We start from the raw sequence: 18501 nt of genomic DNA, 5'->3' as shown, positions 1-18501 counted from the left end.
GGGTTGTCTGCTTAGGGTATTTGCCATTTATTTCCCATGACGAACCAGCCAGAGATTCATGGGGAATTGAGGCTCTCCCTGCACCCCCCCCTCCCCGCACCTGGCTTTGAAAGCTAGGGAGGTTCGCACACAGAGCCTGTGGGCTCATCAGCAGTCTGGGTACCAGATTACCTCCCTGGCTCTGTGAAAAGCTCTCTACACTGTCCCCACGTTCCTGCGGGACCGCGACACTCCTAGATCTTCCATTGTCCCTGGGGCCAGGTCCTTAAACAAGGAGCAATCCTCCCTACAAATAAGGTATGCAGCACCCCGCCTGTTGGATCTGAAAGGTTCACAGAGGCACCTCCCAGTCTTCTGTATTCACTAGCTGGTATCTGAAATCCACCCGTGGCTTAAAGCAGTGCAGCACATAGTTTTCATCTCAAGGGCTCTGTGAGAAGAATTGCAAAGTCTGGGCCGGGATGAGTGGGAAAGCTCAGTGTCCCTGTAACTGCCCAGCAGGGTACCAGGAGGCAGCACATGCTTTGAAAAAGTGCCCTTCTAGATCTGGAACGGGCCAGATCAAGTTTGTGGTTGTGAGAAACAGAAATCTGAGACCTGCAGTTCTGTTTCTGTCGTGGCGCCATTTAAAATATTATCTTTGAAAGTGCAGAAATAATGCCCCAATACATTGTTGTCGCGATGCAACTTTCCAACAATACAGAAATATACAGAACAACAAAAGCTCCCCTTTGTTCCCTTTCCTACCCACCCTTCTGCCCAAGGAGAGTCGTCGTAATCTGTATATCCATCTGGATCTTTTTGTGTTTTTTAATAGGCCTACGTGTATTTTTTTTTTTAATTTATGCTTTTTTTTCATAAATGGGACCATGTCATAGGTATTCTGTGACTCCCATTTTTGCCTTTAAACTACATGACTTTGAAAAAGTCACTTTACCTCTCTGGGGCCCTGTGCTCTCATTTGAAAAGTGAAATGGCAGAGGGGAGGGAGGGCGAGGCAGCCCAGATGGTCCCAAAGGCCCCTTCCAATTGACTTAAAGCAGGAGGGAACCAAGGCCCGGAGAAACAAAGTGACGTGCCCACAGTCACCCAGGAGTCAGGAGTGGGGCCAGATGGAGAGCTGAGCCTCTTCGTTTTCCATGCTCAGTGTGGCTCCCCTGACTTCCAGAGAAGTGGAGTCTTGCTCGGGTGGGGACCCAGGGCCTTGTTGTCCTCATTTTGGAAGTTCCCCCAGCCTCTCCCAGAGCCAAGCTGTTCCTTCCCTCCCAGCACTAGCCATCCCCTGACCCTGGGGTGTGGCCATAAAATGGACAAAGGCTACAGGGAGAGAAGTAAAATAGAGGGTCTGCAATGGGATGAGGTCATGAGTTCAAAGGGTCTTCTGGCCTCTTGCTCTCTGGGGAACAAGACGTGATGGAAATAATCACTTTCTCTCCCACACTCCCAGAGAAAGCCTTGTTGAGAATTCTCTGGCGGCTCTTACCACTGGATACTATCATTATCCTGGTATGCGCGTGTGTATGTGTGTGGATTTGTGTGTGTGCGTATGCACAGATCGTACTATGAGTTCTCTGAGAACAGGCCCTAGGCCTATTCGTCTTGGTGGCCCCACTGTCTACTGGTCACTGTTTGTTGACCCACTCTGCAGAAGACAGCAAAATTAGCATCTTCAGACTCAAGGTTTATCTTTGGCAGAGAGTGACATGCTATGAGAAAGCATCTCCATCAAATATCCTGATTTCCTCTGATAACTTATTAATTTGTAATCTATTAATTTATCTAAATTTCCTTCACTTTTTCCATTTTAGCCTCTATCCTTCCTAGTGTAAAAAATGAGTCACTCAATTAAATGCAACTCTCTTTATTCTCACTACTTAGAGCTAATTAGCCTTTCAACACTGGGCTGTCCGCTGTGGAAAACAGCGATCCTTCTGTCTGCACTTATATGGTGTGAATTTCTCCTTAACCTAAAAGGATGCACCAGAAAATTCCTCCTTGCCACTCCTACTCCAGTCACCTGGCAGGAGGCTTAGAAGTTCACCATTAGAAGTTTATTCCTTTGGGTCAAGGCAGGATTTCTCTACCTTGGCACAAATGACAATTGGATAATTCTTCGGGAGAAGGATGGCCCTCACCCATGACACGTCTCTCAGTGTTTCCCAGACCCTTTCTAAGGGCACCAGTTGGCTAAAGAGCAGTGTGGGGAAGAGGAAAGAAAGAAAGAAAGTAAGAGTATCTAAAAGAATCCATTCCTGGGGTGCCTGGGTGGCTCAGTCGGTTAAGCGTCTGCCTTCAGCTCAGGTCATGATCCCCAGGTCCTGGGTTCGAGCCCCACATTGGGCTCCCTGCTCAGTGGAGAGCCTGCTTCTCCCTCTCCCTCTGACTGCCACTCCCCCTGCTTGTGTTCTCTCTGGTGCTGCCCAAAAGAAATCAGTAAAACTTGAAGGAAGCTGGCAAAGAACACAAAGGAAAGAAACCAAGACAATGCTCTGCCCATAAAGAATTCATGGATCCCTGCTGTGAGTTTCCTCCACCCTCCTGGAGAAGGTTGGGTAGGCATAACAACCATTTATTGGTAAGCTTTGTCCATCGTGGTCCAGCTTAGAAACAGGAAAAGCTCTAAGTCTTTCAAGTGGAAGAAATTTAACTCAGGGAATTGGTCCATGGGTGATGAAGGAGATAAGAAGCCAACGGGGGACAGCGAGACAACCCAGAAAGCAGCAAAGCGGGAAGCTGCTACACCTCCCAGGGCTGGAAAGTCAGCAAGTCATGTAGCATTATAGACCCAGAGGCCCCCTGAGCCATTCGGCAGGAAGTAAATAGTGGGTGCTGCCCGAGAGGAGAGGGGATAATGAAAGGAGAGAAGAAAGAAACACAACCAACCACAGGTGAGGTCCGATGTCTGAAAGCAGAGAGACAGGGAGAAAGAGCCTGGCTTCCTTCCTCCTCCCACCTACCTGTCCTCCTCCCACCTGTCTTCCTATTGGCTGAACCTACCCAGAAGCTGGAGGAAAAAGGAATCTGGGAAATGTAGTTTCTAGTAGTGAGGCCGCACAGAGCAGAGGAAACTAGAGAACAGATTGGCAAGCAAACCAGCAGGTGACTGGCAAAGAAAAAAGAAAAAAAAGAGGCCCAGAGAGGGGAAGTGATGGGACCAGGCTTAAAGTCCAGATCTTAAGGCTCTCGTTTAGGACCCAGAGAGTCCTCGAAGGCTGACGTGACAGCATGAGATTGGCAGCGGAAAAAAGAACGTAGTCCAGCCAGCTGGGTTTTAAAAAGATCTGAGATAGTGCTTACCTGCGAAGCAGGAGCCTTTTGACATGCAGGAAATGTTCTGGGGAGATATACAGAAGCGAAAATTCACTGATTTGTATATATGAGATTAGTGTACTTTATGCATTTCATTGTTTATAAATTATACCTCAGTTAAAAGAAACAAGAGTTCCTCCTGTATTTTTTATCAAATCCTGTCATATTTTCAAATGAAATATGTCTGGGGTTTGCTTCCAAATAATTAAGGGAAGATTGGAAGAATGGAGGAGGGCTGTATGGAAGACATAAGACTGGCCGTGAGCCGAAGCTGGAGTTCACAATATTATTTTCTTCCTTTTTGTGTATGTACATGTTATGTGCAAATTTCCATCATAAAAAGTAAAAAAGAAAAAAGAGAAAAAAGGCTCTAGGGACCCTACACACACACACATACACACACACACACCGCTTTATGCACTGAAGAGCTCAGTGGTGAGTCCAGTCCCAGCCCCGAATTCCCTTAACCCGGAAAGGGCATCGCCCTGAGCAGTGCATGCTGCTCTGAAATGGGCAGCCTTGGACCCTCCGTGTAAACACTTGCCACAGAGTGCAGATCTGAGGCCTGCACCAGGAGGGAGGAGTGAGATGTCTAAACTCAGGCAGGCCCATCACTGTCTTGGGAGCCCTCCTCCCCAGAGGCGCTCCTGCACCAGGACTTCCCAGCTCCCCCCACCAAGAGCCTGTCTAGCCAGTCAGACCGACCAATGACCAACAACTGACCGACCAACGGCAAGGATGAATGCAGAGCCCTGCAGGGAGAGGGGCAGGACAGGGTCCCGGTGACCTATCTCCAGAGAGAAATCCACCCCTCAAGCCAAAGGAGGCAGAGTGGTTGCTGGAATGAGCGTGGGACCCAGGAATCAGGAACTCTGGAGTCTGGGCTGGTTCCGTATAGACTGGCTAGGTGATGTGGGCAAGGCCTCATCATTTACTCCATAAATATGTACCAGACCCTTGGAATGGGCCAGACTGGGCTAAGCACTGGGACCCAGACTTAAGGATTCCATCCAGGCCACTGCAGAACTCACTGCCTCGTGGGGCGGGAGGCCAAAAGCAGCAGGTTCCAGACTGCAGTGGGTATGGGAGCTGTGCAGCCTGGGGTGCGGGTGCTTCCCAGAGCCTTGCTGAACCTCAAAGGACAGATGCGAACTAGCCAGGAGCACAGAGACTTGAAGACCAGCGAGCCTGGCATCAGGGGACATGGGGGTGCTGTTCATGGGTTGCAGGGAAATGATGGGAAGAAAGGGGGTTAGGGACGAGACCAAGCCCCCTGGAATCCCGATCTCCTCTATGTGGCCCCCCTCAGCCTCTGTCTTCTCACCCTTAAGGCGAGGGGGCTGGACAAGTGGGCTCTCAGCCTCCTCCAAGTGCGGAGGGATCAGAGGCTGCTGGGTGAGGAAGATGGGCCTGAGGGCCGAGGCTGCCCAGCTCCAGCGCAGCCGCCCCTACTCGTCTTTGGGAGCTGGGTCTACCCGTTCCTCCCTGTCATCTAAGGACTGGGGAGCAGGGGCCACTGCCCTCTCAGCAGTGTCTTGTAGGTGACCTGTGCCCACTAATGTGGATCACGCACAGGGAGGGCCGGCTGACTCGTGTGATTCCTTTGTAGCTTATCTTTAAAAGTCACACAACAGGACCAGAACCCCCAGGCGTCCAGACGGATGCCAAGTGGGACTTCTGTTTCCCAGATGCTGCAACTGGCTGGCCGAATGGGGGCCTCTGCGGGTCCCTGCACTCCCCCTGTGTGTGTCGGTCACGGGCCCTTCCACTTTCAGCTCTGGCACCCAGCTGGACACGGCTCTGTCTCTCTCCGTCTCTCTGTTCCAAGGCAGCTCTGCCCTGCTCTCGGAGGCCCATCTCTGTCCCCCTGGCTCTGCTGCCTGTTTCCCACCTAGCCTGCCCCTGCAGTCCTCCCCTCGTGGCCAGGCTTCCGAAGAAGGGAGGAGGCCCGATTCCGGCCCTGCTGCCCTCACGTGCTTTCCCGGCCGCCCCCTCCCGCCCTGCATCGGGGCCGCCAAGCCTGTTCCTCTTCCCCGATTGCGACAGCTGCCTCTGCTCCCAGAGCTCCCTGTCCCCGCCCCGAAGGCCGGCTCGCTCCACTCCCACTTCCTGAGCCCAGCGCTGGAGCCCTGGAGGCCAGGCCAGGCCGCTGGGCCCCCGGGGGCGCGTCAGCCCCAGCCCTGTCGCAGGCCCCGGGCTCGGAAGGCTGCTCTCACCGCTGCCCAGGACGTGCAGGCCTCCCACCTTCCTCCCCCGGCCTCCGCCCCATCTGGCCGACTGGCCGACTGGCCGCCATGCGCCTGCCCTGGGCTGCCTCCCCCTGCGGCCTGGCCTGGGGGCCACTCATCCTGGGCCTCTGCGGTGTCCTGGCAGCGTCCCAAGCCCAACTGGTGAGGGCGGGGCCCGTGCAGGTGGGTGGCGGCGGGCTTGGGAGGGGAAGAGGGGGTCTGGGCAGCCCACTCTCTAGTCCCTCTGACCTCCCCAGCTGACCCCCGAATAATTCTCCCCCCACCTCCATCTTCCCTTGAAGGAGCCCCCATACCACACAGAGAACCAAACCTGCCGGGACCGGGAAAAGGAGTACTACGAACCCAAGCATCAGGTCTGCTGCTCCCGCTGCCCCCCAGGTGAGAGGCAATGGCCCAGAAAGCGGGGGACGGGCGGTGGGTTGCGGGGGACTCGGGGCACCTCGCTGCCTCGGGGGGAAGACAAACACCATCTTGCAGGAAAGCCAGCCGGCCATCCTTCATGGGTGGCCAGCAAGAGGACAGGGTCCCACAGTGAGCGGCCGAGGAGAGGGGGGGCCGGGCTGCCCTGACACCGCGGTGGCCCCACTCCCATTCCCGCATTCTAGGCACGCACGTCTCGGCCGAATGCAGCCGCAGCCGGGACACTGTTTGTGCCCTGTGTCCCGAAAATTCCTACAACGAGCACTGGAACCATCTCTCCATCTGCCAGCTGTGCCGTCCCTGTGACCAGAGTGAGTGGCGGGGTGGGGGGGGCGCGGGGGGCTGGGGGGGTTGGGGGGGCCGGCATGTCCCCGACCGCGGCCCCTCCGCTGAGCCCTCCTGTCTCCCACCAGTGCTGGGCTTCGAGGAGACCGTGCCTTGCACCAGCAGACAGAAGACCCAGTGCCGTTGCCAGCCGGGAATGTTCTGCGTGCACTGGGACACTGAGTGTGTGCACTGCGAGCCACTCTCCGACTGCCCGCCTGGCACCGAGGCCCAGCTGACAGGTCAGAGGTCGCTGCGGGAGGAGGGCAGGGAGGCCGCTGGGTGTCGGCGATCTTGAAAGGGGGCAGGGAGCACTGAACTTCGCCGGTGGGGGGAAGCCCCCCAGGTAGTTCTCTTCAGTATAAAGAGCCCCTCTCCCTCCCTGTGAGAGTCCCACTGCGGGCATCTGCAGAGACATGGAGCCAGGACAGAGGCAGGGCCTCTGGAGGCTTCTCTGAGCAAGAGGGCGATCAGGAAAGGTGCCACAGAGTGAGGTGGGCGGGCAGGGAGGGGCCGTCCCATGGGAGCAGCGGAAACTCACGTGGAGAGACTCTCCCCTTGCCCACTCACCCTGGCTGGCCTTGCTTTTCTCCTGCCAGATGAAGTCGGGGCGGCTAACAGAAACTGTGTGCCCTGTAAGGCAGGCCACTTCCAGAACACCTCCTCCCCCAGGGCCCGCTGCCAGCCCCACACAAGGTGAGTGTGCCCCCACGCCGCACCTCCACCATCCCAGAAGTCCCAGCTGCTGACCACCCTGTGCTCGCACCCACGGGCTCACCTTGCCACCCCCAGCCCTGTGCCCACCTGAATCGGTCCCTCTTTCCTCCGCAGGTGTGAGGAGCAGGGCCTCGTGGAGGCTGTTCCAGGCACTGCCCAGTCTGACACCAGCTGCAGAAATCCACCAGAGCACCCTGAGATGCCAGGTGAGGGGCCTGGGGCTGAGGGGCACATGGGGGCCGGGGGAGGCTGGGAAGATGCCTTTATTCCTTCCATCTAAAAAAATGGGGAAAAGATGAATCCTCCTCTCTCAGAACAGGCAAGCAGAGAAGTTCCCTAGGGTGTATCCCTAGGCCAGCTTAGCATACACAAATACATATACTCTTTTTAAGTTATGTATTATACATATAACTTGTAGGTTACACATAATATTGTGCCAAGGACCACTCCTACACTGATAGGTAATTGTAACTGACATCACTGTCATCATTCTGGACCTGCTACCATCACATAATCTACTTACTAGACTGAGAATCTCTTTATTAGATTACACACTTTCATTATTAGAGTTCATCCCACATTTGACTTTTTCTTGGTTGTTTTTTTTTTCTCTGTGAAGTTACTGGTTTCCTAGCCTAACAGATGATTAAGGGATATTTCTAATGACTGTAAACATTATTAGTTGGGAGAGAGTTTATTAACTTTTTTTAAATTACCAAATCTTTATAATAATAGCTTTCATTTATTGAGAGCCAAGGTGTCAGGCACTCTGCCAGCAATTGACAATCACTAACTCATTTAATTTTTTTTTTAAGATTTTATTTATTTATTTCAGACAGAGAGAGAGAGAGCACAAGCAGGGGGAGGTGCAGGCAGAGGGAGAAGCAGGCTCCCTGCTGAGCAAGGAGCCCGATGCGATTTGGGGCTCAGGGCTCAATCCCAGGACTCCAGGATCATGACCTGAGCCCAAGGCAGATGCTTAACCAACTGAGCCATGCAGGCGTCCATAACTCATTTAATCTTGCTTAATGACCCTACAAAGTACAGCTGACTGTTGAACAACATGAGTTTGAACTGCGCGGGTCCACTTACCTGTGGCTTTTTTTTTTCAATAAATACAGCACAGTTCTGTAAATATATTTTCTCTTCCTTATGATTTTCTTAATGACATTTTTTTCTCTCACTTTATTGTGAGAACACAGTATATAAATACATAACCTACAAAATATGCATTAATCAACTGTGTTACTGGTAAGGCTTACTGGCCAACAGTAGACTATTTACATAGTTAAGACTTTATGGGAATCAAAAGTTATTCATGGATTTTCGACTGCCTGGGGGTCGGCGACCCTAACTGTCATGTTGTTCTAGGGTCAATGTAGTTCTGTTATTATCCTCACTGAGGGGAAGAGGCTCAGCAGAGTTTATGTGACTTGCCCCAGATCCCCCACGTGGTAACTGGTATTATGAAAACCTATATTCGGTTCTTTCTTACTCCAGAGCCCATGCCGTAATGCATGCACACCATAGAAAATCAGAAAATTCAGAGAAACAAAACTAAAAATCACCCACATGGGACACCTGCGTGGCTCAGTCGGTGAAGCGTCTGCCTTTGGCTCAGGTCATGATCCCAGGGTCTTGGGATCAAGCCCCCCATTGGGCTCCTGGCTCAGCAGGGAGTCTGCTTCTCCCTCTCCCTCTGCCCCTGCTCATGCTTTCTCTCTCTGCCTCTCTCTCTCAAATAAATAAATAACATCTTGGGCGCCTGGGTGGCTCAGTGGGTTAAGCGACTGCCTTCGGCTCAGGTCATGATCCTGGAGTCCCGGGATCGAGTCCCGCATCGGGCTCCCTGCTCAGTGGGGAGTCTGTTTCTCCCTCTGACCTTCCCCCCTCTCGTGCTCTCTCTTTCTCATTCTCTCTCTCAAATAAATAAATAAAATCTTTAAAAAATAAAAAATAAATAAATAACATCTTTAAAAAATAAAAAATAAAAATAAATAAAAATCACCTATAGGACCATCACTTAGCATATCCACTCTTAACATTTTTAAATATATCCTCCCAGACATTTTTCTGTGTATGTCTATACATACAATTGTTTTTCTAAAAGTGGAGTCATTTGAATATTTTGTAACTTGGTTTTTCAAATACATCGTAAGTGTTTTTCCATGTCCTCTTGTTACTTTTTAACCGTGTATCAAATACTATTGGCACTTCAGAGCTGGAATTTTGGACAGAATGTACCTAACCCCCTCATTTTCTCTTTGAGGTGCTCCAAAAGGAGGAATGACTTAAAAAGTCACCCAGTTGGGCCGGGACCCAGATGTCTCGGACTCCAGGTCCAGTTTTTTTCCCATGCCTCCCACTCTGTCTTCCCTCAGGCCCCAGGTTTAGGTGGATCAGAAAGGGCAAGCTCCCAGGATGCAAATGTCCAAGTCTTCCTGACCTTCCCCAGAACACACTTGGTGGGCACTGCAGACTCTGCTGTGAAAGACAGAAATTATCCACGGCTACATACCAGAACTGAGAATCCCAAGTCCCAGCCTCCCTTCCCTCCCTCTCCTGCAACCTGCCCTGAGCAAGGGAGTGGAGACCTTGCCACCCCTCCTCTCCCACCCCCATAAACACCCCCACAGAGATAGAGGGGCAATCTCAGCTCCTACAGTGGCCTCTCTCTAGGACGCTCATGTCCACAGAAGTGTGGCTCTACCCTGTGGCCTGAGTTGCTTATAAACCCAAGCCCCACCCTCCCTGTACCGCCTCCCACCCCCGCTTCCAGCCCTGGAAACCCAACTGCGCATGCACCTCTTCTCACCCACAGGCTGCCCCAGTCCTTGGGTCTCTACGTGGTGGCCACCAGCACCACCCCCAAAGATCTCCATCTATGACAGAGTTTCTCCTGGCTGTCAGGAGGTCCTCCCCAAGTCCAACTTGGTTCCCCTTCTGTGTAACCCAAGGGAAGTTTCTCTAATTCTGCCTTTAGGAACTGCAGTGGGTCTGGAAGGGAAAAGCTGCTCTCCCTTTTCTCTGGGTCACCCAGAGAACTAGAAAGCTGGTCCTTAGTGCCCCCACCCCCACCCCCAGACCCTGCCCTCCGTGGTGTCATCATGGCTCTCCTGTCTGCTGTCCTGGCAGGAACTGTGATGGTGCTGGCCATCCTGCTGCCGCTGGCCTCATTCCTGTTCCTCACCACCGTCCTGGCCTGCACCTGGAAGAGCCACCCTTCTCTCTGCAGGAAGCTGGGTAGGAAGGAGCTGGATGCAGGCAGGGTGGCGGGCCTGGCCAGCTGGCTGTCCCCACCTGCATGAGGGAGGGAGTTTGGGGGAGACAGTCAGCTTCCCTGGGGCCAACCCTTCTGCCTGTCCATGCCCTGAAGACTTGCAGTGCCCGCCCCCAGCACAGACATCCTCTCCACCCAGCCCCCCCATTCTGAGGCTGGAGATAAGGCAATGATAGCTCGTTCCTTCTGGGAACCCAGGGTGGGGGGCAAACGCCTCAGTGGGCTGTGAAGGGTGCGAGCCCGGGGGCCCAGGGCCTACTGGAGGCCTGACCCCCATTTCATTTTCCATTGCAGGATCCCTGCTCAAGAGGCGTCCAGAGGTAATGGGGAAGGCTGAGAAGGCAGCAAGGAGGACAGGCGGGGCTAAGTGAACAGGGAGGGGTAGGCAGGGTAAGAGTGTAAGGCCTCAACATTCACTCAGCTAATAAGTGATTGAGCCTACCACATGCCAGGCACCGTTCTGGGCACTATGGATATAGCAGTGAGCAAAGCAAAGTACCTGCCCTCCTGGACTTACAGGCCAGGGGAGCAAGGCTAAAGTTAAAGAAATACATTATTAGGGGGTCATAGTTGCTAAATAAAGCATGGTAGCAGGACAGTGAGTGACAGTGGCAAAGGGTGGGGGTACATTATCTTAGAGTAGACAGAGAGGGCCTCTTGGATAAACTGATATTTGAGCAGAGAGCTGAAGAAGTGAGGGAGCCATCCATCAGAACATCTCGGGGAAAGTGCTCCAGGAAGAGGGACATCTAGTGCAAAGGCCCTGTGGCAGGGAGCACGAAGTGGAGTAGAGGAGAACAGTGAGCTGCCTAAGCATGGGGTGGGGGGTGGGAATTAAAGAAAGCTGGGGTCCGAGGCCCACGTCATCGGTCGGTTCTCTGCCTCTCTCCTACAGGGAGAGGAATCAAATTCTGCTGACGGAAGCTGGGAGCCTCCAAGGGTCAACCCACATTTCCCTGACCTGGTAAAGCCACTTCTGCCCTTCCCTAGAGATACGGCCCTGGCCTCGGCCAGGCTCCCAGCGCCCCCGAGTTTGGAGGAAGAGGTGCTACAGCAGCAGAGTCCTCTCAGCCAGGCCAGGGAGCTGGAGCCTGAGCTCCCAGAGCAAAGCCAGGTGGCCCATGGTGAGCCTAGGGCAGGCAGCAGGGAGGAGAGGGGGCAGGGAAGGAAGGGTGGGGCGGGAGGGATGGTGGGCAGGAGGAGAGTGTGAGCCAGACAGAAATGAGAAGACTAAAACAGAGCAAGACAGAGATTCCACTAGCTCGCCGTTGGCCCCTCTCACTCTGCCTCCTTTCCCACAGGTACCAACGGCATTCATGTCACTGGCGGGTCTGTGACCGTTACCGGCAACATCTACATCTACAATGGGCCAGTCCTGGGGGGAGCACGGGGCCCTGGAGACCCCCCTGCTTCCCCAGAGCCTCCGTACCCCACCCCTGAAGAGGGTGCCCCTGGCCCTCCCGGGCTCTCTACACCCTACCAGGAGGATGGCAAAGCTTGGCACCTGGCTGAAACAGAGACACTGGGCTGCCATGCCCTCTAACAGGGCCAAGGACCCAACTCGTCACCCATGCCTCTTGGTGTCTGGGAACAGCCAGGAGAAGGGAGTGCAAGAGCACCTTCTCCCTGAGGCTACGCTACCCATACGGGATTGACCGAGGGCCTGGGTAGGGCCCCTGAGAGGCAGACCGTAAGGGGCCGGGCCTCAGACACGTCTCCGAGAGCAGGGCCAGGCACTGGCTGGGTATGTACCCGCCACAAGACTCTCACCGCCATCTGAGCAGGCCTGAGACTTCATTGCAGACCCTCCTGCCCACTGGGCCTGCAGCAGCTCAGCTTCCGGCACGGACAGGGCATATGATGCTCACTGCTGCCCACCATGGTGTGCTGTACCCTCAGCATGGCACAGAAGGAGGCCAGTCCTTGTCACTTGCAAGGACATCAGTGGGACCTCCAGCAGATTCGTGGTGCTCATCCCCAAGCTTCAGAGGCCCTTTGAGAGCCCGCACGTCACACGGACTGAAGTAGACCCTATATGAAGATGGAGTTACATGGAGGACCACCCCTCCCCTCTCCGCCTAACAGGAAAGGGAGTCATTAAAAACCGGGGGTTTGGACACACTTACTAGGTAGAAGGGGGAGTTTGGGAGGGGGAGGAAAATGGCAAGTGTATTTATAAATTGTAACCACATGCAAATAAAGAGGAGATTGAGACCTAGATCACTCATTTTCTTGGGATTCACATAGAAACACTATTCCATTGGGGCAATGTCAAAGGCAAAGGTCAAAACATTAAAATACAATCCTACAAAGGTATTTCTGTGAGAGACTGGTGTATGTAATTCAGGTGATAACTGTATTAGCCCGCGATCGCTAACAAGGTGCCAGACGGTGTTCTAAACGCTTTACAATATTAACTTACGCAGTCCTTACCACATCTCCCTGAGATAGATGCTTTGACTGTTCTCCTTGAACAAATGGGGAAACTGAGCCACAGAGAGGGTAAATGACTTGCCCAATTCAGCTGCAAATGGCAAAGCTGGATTTGCACCCCGTCGGTCTGGCTCTGGAGGCCTCTCAGGTAAAAACTTCACATAACACACACCCTTATAGAATTTCTCTGAACAAATAAAAAAAAAAGAAAAGGTTTTCTCAATCAGATCTCCTTCACGTCCTGCGGGCATTCAATCGGAGCCAACTCTCACACCGCCAGCCACAATGCAAAGTGAGAGAGTGTTCTTTCCAGATGGCCGGTCAAAGGGAAAGATAGGCACTTTAGACATAAAATATGAGAGATCAAGTTCACATCCTGTTGGTGAAGAGATCTAGGCCAACCTCCTTCAACTCAGAAGGGGCACTCATGATTTTTACTTGTTTATTCCTTTTTGTCTTATTTTATTTCTCCCCCAAAGAACTTTAAATATTCTCAAGCTCTTTTATTGGGAAATGTTTGGGCCCAAGACTTTATCTATCTCACTGCCTGGTAGAGACAACCTGAACTTGAAGGATTGTGAGGGAAGCGGCTGCTGCAGACTTCTTCCATAAAAGGCCACCGTCTGGGTTTGATGTTAAGAACCCTGCCGCTGGGGCTCATCAAGATGGCGTGGCTACAAAACACAGAGCCCTCTGATCCAACTGAGTGGTTGGGTTATTAAAGGTTGACCATGAAAGTATTAGATCCAAATTCCTTTTTTAAGAATTAAGTCATGGGGCACCTGGGTGGCTCAGTCAATTAAGCGGCTGCCTTTGCCTCAGGTCATGATCCCAGGGTTCTGGGATCGAGCCCCGCATCGGGCTCCCTGCTCAGCGGGGAGTCTGCTTCTCCCTCTCCCTCTGCGCCTCCCCCCATTCTTTTTCTCTCTCTCTCAAATAAAATTTTAATCTAAAAAAAGTGGTTTAAAAAGAGTTATAGTGAGCTGTATACATTTTTTTAAGATTTTATTTATTTATTCATGAGAGACACAGAGGCAGAGGGAGAAGCAGGCTCCCCACTAAGCAGGGAGCCTGACACGGGACTCGATCCCAGGACCCCAGGATCATGACCTGAGCGAAGGCAGATGTTTAACCATCTGAGCCACCCAGGCACCTGAGCTGCATCTTTAGAGTTAATACCCCTCTCTTCCAATATGCCAGGGCCAGACCATGTGAATCCTTAATTATTGCTCCAGTGTATTTAGATAAAAAACCAAATTTTATACATTTTTCAACAAAATAAAAAGGAGGAAAGCTTTTTAAAAGAAATGGTGCTGGGCGCCTGGGTGGCTCAGTCGTGAAGCGTCTGCCCTCAGCTCAGGTCCAGATCGAGCCCCGCATCGGGCTCCCTGCTCAGTGGGGAGCCTGCTTCTCCCTCTCCCTCTGCCTGCCACTCTGCCTACTTGTGCTCTCTCTCTATCTCTCTGTCCAATAAATAAATAAAATCTTTTAATAAATAAATAAATAAATAAATAAATAAATAAATAAATAAATAAAAGAAATGGCGCTAAGGTCCTAGGTGATGCGATTCACATTTGGGACTATACCAGCCTGTGTTAATTTGTTAGGGCTGCCGTCACAAAGCAGTGCAGGCTGGGGGGCTTTGAGAACAGAAAATTATTTTCTCACAGTTCTGGAGGCTAGAAGTCCAAGACCAAGGTGTCAGCAGGGTTGGTTTCTTCTGAGGCTTCTCTTCTCGGCTTGCCGATAGCTGTCCTCTCCCTGTGTCTTCACGTAGTCTTCCCTCCTGTTTGTGTCCTAATCTCCTTTTTTTTTTTTTTTTCCCTTTAATGAGAGAGAAAGAGCAGAGGGAGAGGGACAACCAGACTCCACGCTGAGCATGAGCCCAGTGCAGATCTCCATCTCAGGAGATCATGACCTGAGCCGAACCCGAGAGTCAGACACTCAACCTACTGAGCCACCCAGGGGCCCCCTAATCTCCTCTTCTTATAAAGACACCAGTCAGATTGGATAAGGGCTCACCCTAATGACCTCACTTTAATTTAATTATCCCTTTTTTTTTTTTAAAGATTTTATTTATTTATTTGAGACAGAGAGAATGAAAGACAGAGAGCATGAGAGGGAGGAGGGTCAGAGGGAGAAGCAGACTCCCTGCCGAGCAGGGAGCCCGATGCGGGACTCAATCCAGGGACTCCAGGATCATGACCTGAGCCGAAGGCAGTCGCTTAACCAACTGAGCCACCCAGGCGCCCTTTAATTATCCCTTTAAAGACGATCTCCAAGCACAGTCATGTTCTGAGGTACTGGGGTGCAGGACTTCCACATACAAATTTCGGAGGACACAACTGAGCCTCTAATGCAGCGCATGCTTATTTTGCGAGTGCTGAGTTCACATGAGCTCCAAGCCACGCTAACAGAGCCCACTTTATATTGAGGAGAGCTCTGTCTAGAAGGGAGGCTGAGAGAAAAATCAACGAAGACAGCCTCTTGATTGTTGTCTTCAAAAGAAAGAACCAGATACAATAGTTGAGACAATTAGGTCTGAATCCAGTTAGCCTCCCATACTTTATTTTTGAGAATGCCCTTCCTATATCACATGGGGGACAGAGCCAGCGCCAAGGCCAATGACAGCATGGGTACAGGGAGGCCAGGAAGGAGGCTAAGGCAGCAGTCCATAAGAGAGATGGACATAACTGGCTTAGAGTAGTGGCAGTGGGAGATGTGGGGTTATGTTGTCCTAGGGTAATTAAGATTTTTTTTTTCAAAAGATGGAGTGGCTCACATCAACAGCAGTGATGTCTTTCTGCAACCTCCCCAACAGACTTCTGTACCTTTCCTAGGAACAGAACTGCATTTCTGTACTAGGGCAGAGATTCCATGGTATGAGGAGGAGAGGCCCTTTCCTCAATCCCAGGAGCCAGTAAACCCATTCCCTTTTGCCAGAAATTGGTTTAGGATGGACATGAGATCCATTTCGGACCAATGACACGTATAGGGAAGTCTTCCTTCCCAGAACAAAAAGCATAATTAGGAGAAAGTTTTTGGCTTTCCTTGTCCCTTCTTTCTTGTTTGGGGGATGTTTGTGTGAGAACATGATGACTGAGCTGTGGTAGCCATCTTGCGATCATGAGGAAAAGGCCATGGAGATAAAAAGCCAGTCCTCTGAGGATGGAGGTCCTGGAAGAAAAGAAAAGAACATGTTCATGAGACGTTTCTTTTTGTGTAAATCAGAGTAAGTTATGTTTTCATTTTCTTTTCTAGTTTTAACTTTGTTTCCTTTCTTTGGGTAGGTAATTTATTAATAAGGCTCAAAATTCGGAAAATATCAAAGAGTAAACTGAAATGTCTCTTCCACTCCTGACCCTCAACCACCAAGGTGCCCTCCCTGGAAGCAACCAATGTTACTGTTTCTGATGCTTTTCCAGGGGTAATTTACAAATATATACACTTATAGTCTCTTCCTCCTTTTTTCCATAAATGGTAGCACATTCTCTGTATATCCTTCCCCTTGCCTTTTTCATTTATCAAAATAGCTTGGCCATAATTCCGTATCAGTATCAAAAAGCTCCCTCCTTAATTTTCATATCTGCTTATGCATAGTATCCCATTATATGGCTGCCCCATTTAACTAGATCTCTTTGAGACTTTTTAATTCATTTCCAATCTTTACTATCAAAAACAATTCCAGGGGCGCCTGAGTGGCTCAGTTGGTTGAGTGTCCGACTCTTGGTTTCAGCTCAGGTCATGATCTCAGGGTCATGAGATAGAGCCCCTAGTCGGGCTCTGTGCTCAGCGGGGAGTCTGCTTGAGGGTCTCTCTCCCTCTCCCTCTGCCCCTCCCCTGCTAGCATGGGTGCATGCTCTCTCTCAAATAAATAAATATTTTTTTTAAAGTTCCACAATAATAACGTATATTGTTTTGCACATGTGGGAGTACTGCTATCAAAAAATTGCTAGAAATAAAATTGGGGTCAAAAGATAAGTATATTTTATTTTGATAAATATTACCAAATAGCCCTCCATAAAGACTGAACATGAGCTATTTTTAACAGTGTCCATTTCCATATGCAAACACCAACTTTGGTGTGTTATCAAACATTTTGATCTTTGCCAATCTGAAAGGCGAAAAATGTTATCTCGGTGTAATTTTTATCTGCATTTCTTATTGTGACTGAACTTTTTCATTTTATTTTTTTTTTTTAAGATTTTATTTATTTGACAGGGAGAGACACAGCGAGAGAGGGAACACAAGCAGGGGGAGTGGGAGAGGGAGAAGCAGGCTCCCTGTGTGGGGAGCCCGATGTGGGACTCGATCCCAGGACCCTGGATCATGACCTGAGCCGAAGGCAGACGCTTAACGACTGAGCCACCCAGGCACCCCTGAACTTTTTCATTTTATTGCGAGTAAACACTTTCATTATGTTAAAGAGTCATTTGTAATTTACTTTCCACTGTCTGTTATCTTTCTTAATATTTTTCTATGGGACAATTTCCAAATGTTATCTTGCTATCCCTGAAATCACCTATTAAACGATGTTTTTTTCTTCACTAATTGGAAACACTGCCATTATCATAAACCAAATTTGTGTAAGAACTTGCATTTACTTCTGGATTTTCAGGTCTCCTCTTTTGATCTATCTTTTTAATCTGCTAGCACCCACAGTCTTTCAATTAATTTAGTTTATATTTTAATATCTTTTTTTTTTAAGATTTTCTTTATTTATTTGACAGAGAGAGAGAGATAGTGAGAGAGGGAACACAAGTAGGGGGAGTGGGAGAGGGAGAAGCAGGCTTCCCGCGGAGCAGGGAGCCCGATGCGGGGCTCTATCCCAGGACCCTGGGATCATGACCTGAGCCGAAGGCAGACGCTTAACGACTGAGCCACCCAGGCGCTCCTATATCTTAATATCTATTAGAGCTCCTTTTGATCTCCTTCTCCAGAATGTTCCTATGTTTTCTTACTTTTTTTTTTTTTAAGATCTTTATCCATTCATTTGACAGAGAGAGAAAGTGTGAGTACAAGCAGTGGGAGTGGCAGGCAGAGGGAGAGGGAGAAGCAGGCTCCCCGCTGAGCAGGGAGCCTGATGTGGGACTCGATCCCAGGACCCCGAGATCATGATCTTAGCCAAAGGCAGACGTCCAACTGACCGAACCACCCAGGCAGGCCCTGTTTTCTTAATTTCTTTTTCAGAATGAATTTTAAGATCAGCTTCTTTAGTACCCCTTCCCCCAAAAAACTCCTATTGATGTTTGTATTGAGATTGCACCGGATTTATAGATTACTCAGAGAGAACTAACATCTTTCTCATGCTGGTCTTCCTTTCAAGAACATGGTGACTTTTTTTTTTAACGTTTTATTTATTTATTTGACAGAGAGAAAGAGAGCACAAGCAGGGGGAGCGGCAGGCAGAGGGAGAGAGAGAGAAGCAGGCTCCCCGCTGAGCAGGGATCCTGATGCAGGGCTCAATGCAGGACTCGATCCCAGGACCCCAGGATCATGACCTGAGCCAAGGGCAGACACTTAACCGACTGAGCCACCCAGGCGCCCCAGAACATGGTGACTTTCTCTGTGTTGATTCCTTTTGTGTGCCTCGGTAGTGTTTTAATGTTTAATTTTTTAAAATATAGATCTTGAGTATTTCTTGCTAAGTTCATTCCTAAGTGCTTTATCTTCATAAATGCTACAGAAATGGGATCTTTTCTGACTCAATTTTTTTAACCCGGCTACCTACTGAATTCTCTTATCAACTATAATAGCTTTTCAGTTGAT

The 18501-nt window shown here is 50.4% G+C and overlaps 2 protein-coding genes across 6 annotated transcripts in view; one reads left to right on the top strand and one right to left on the bottom strand.

Moving 5' to 3' along the window:
• Positions 1-5355: 5355 nt before the first annotated feature.
• On the top strand, positions 5356-12517 carry LTBR (lymphotoxin beta receptor). Of its 2 annotated transcripts, none has more exons than XM_035028406.1 (10): positions 5356-5699; positions 5840-5936; positions 6164-6289; positions 6392-6544; positions 6902-6998; positions 7134-7225; positions 10155-10262; positions 10594-10619; positions 11195-11423; positions 11601-12517. In XM_035028406.1, exons 1-10 carry the CDS (start codon positions 5604-5606, stop codon positions 11840-11842), a joined length of 1266 nt encoding a protein of 421 aa, XP_034884297.1. In that variant the 5' UTR covers positions 5356-5603; the 3' UTR covers positions 11843-12517. The 2 variants fall into 2 exon arrangements, with proteins under 2 accessions (XP_034884297.1, XP_034884296.1); XM_035028405.1 differs by having other exon boundaries at positions 5356-5720.
• A 2761-nt stretch (positions 12518-15278) lies between these two features.
• The window catches only part of VAMP1 (vesicle associated membrane protein 1), a 72693-nt gene continuing 69470 nt past the window's right edge, over positions 15279-18501 (bottom strand). For all 4 annotated transcript variants that reach the window (XM_035028412.1, XM_035028413.1, XM_035028411.1 and 1 more), the window contains one exon: positions 15279-15909. The gene's annotated coding sequence lies outside the window, so the exon portion shown is untranslated. The remainder of the gene's footprint in view (positions 15910-18501) is intronic.

This window comes from Mirounga leonina, unplaced genomic scaffold (genome assembly GCF_011800145.1).
Source record: "Mirounga leonina isolate KUSES-001 unplaced genomic scaffold, KU_Mleo_1.0 Mir_201, whole genome shotgun sequence".
NCBI classification, from domain to species: Eukaryota; Metazoa; Chordata; class Mammalia; order Carnivora; family Phocidae; genus Mirounga; species Mirounga leonina.
This window is presented reverse-complemented; position numbering and strand designations above follow the sequence as displayed.

Coding starts and splice junctions, on each gene's coding strand:
- LTBR (XM_035028405.1), top strand. CDS start 5,604: ATGCGCCTGCCCTGGGCTGCCTCCCCCTGCGGCCTGGCCTGGGGGCCA. Junction 6,290..6,391: donor GTGCCGTCCCTGTGACCAGA/GTGAGTGGCGGG, acceptor GTCTCCCACCAG/TGCTGGGCTTCGAGGAGACC. Junction 6,545..6,901: donor CACCGAGGCCCAGCTGACAG/GTCAGAGGTCGC, acceptor TTCTCCTGCCAG/ATGAAGTCGGGGCGGCTAAC.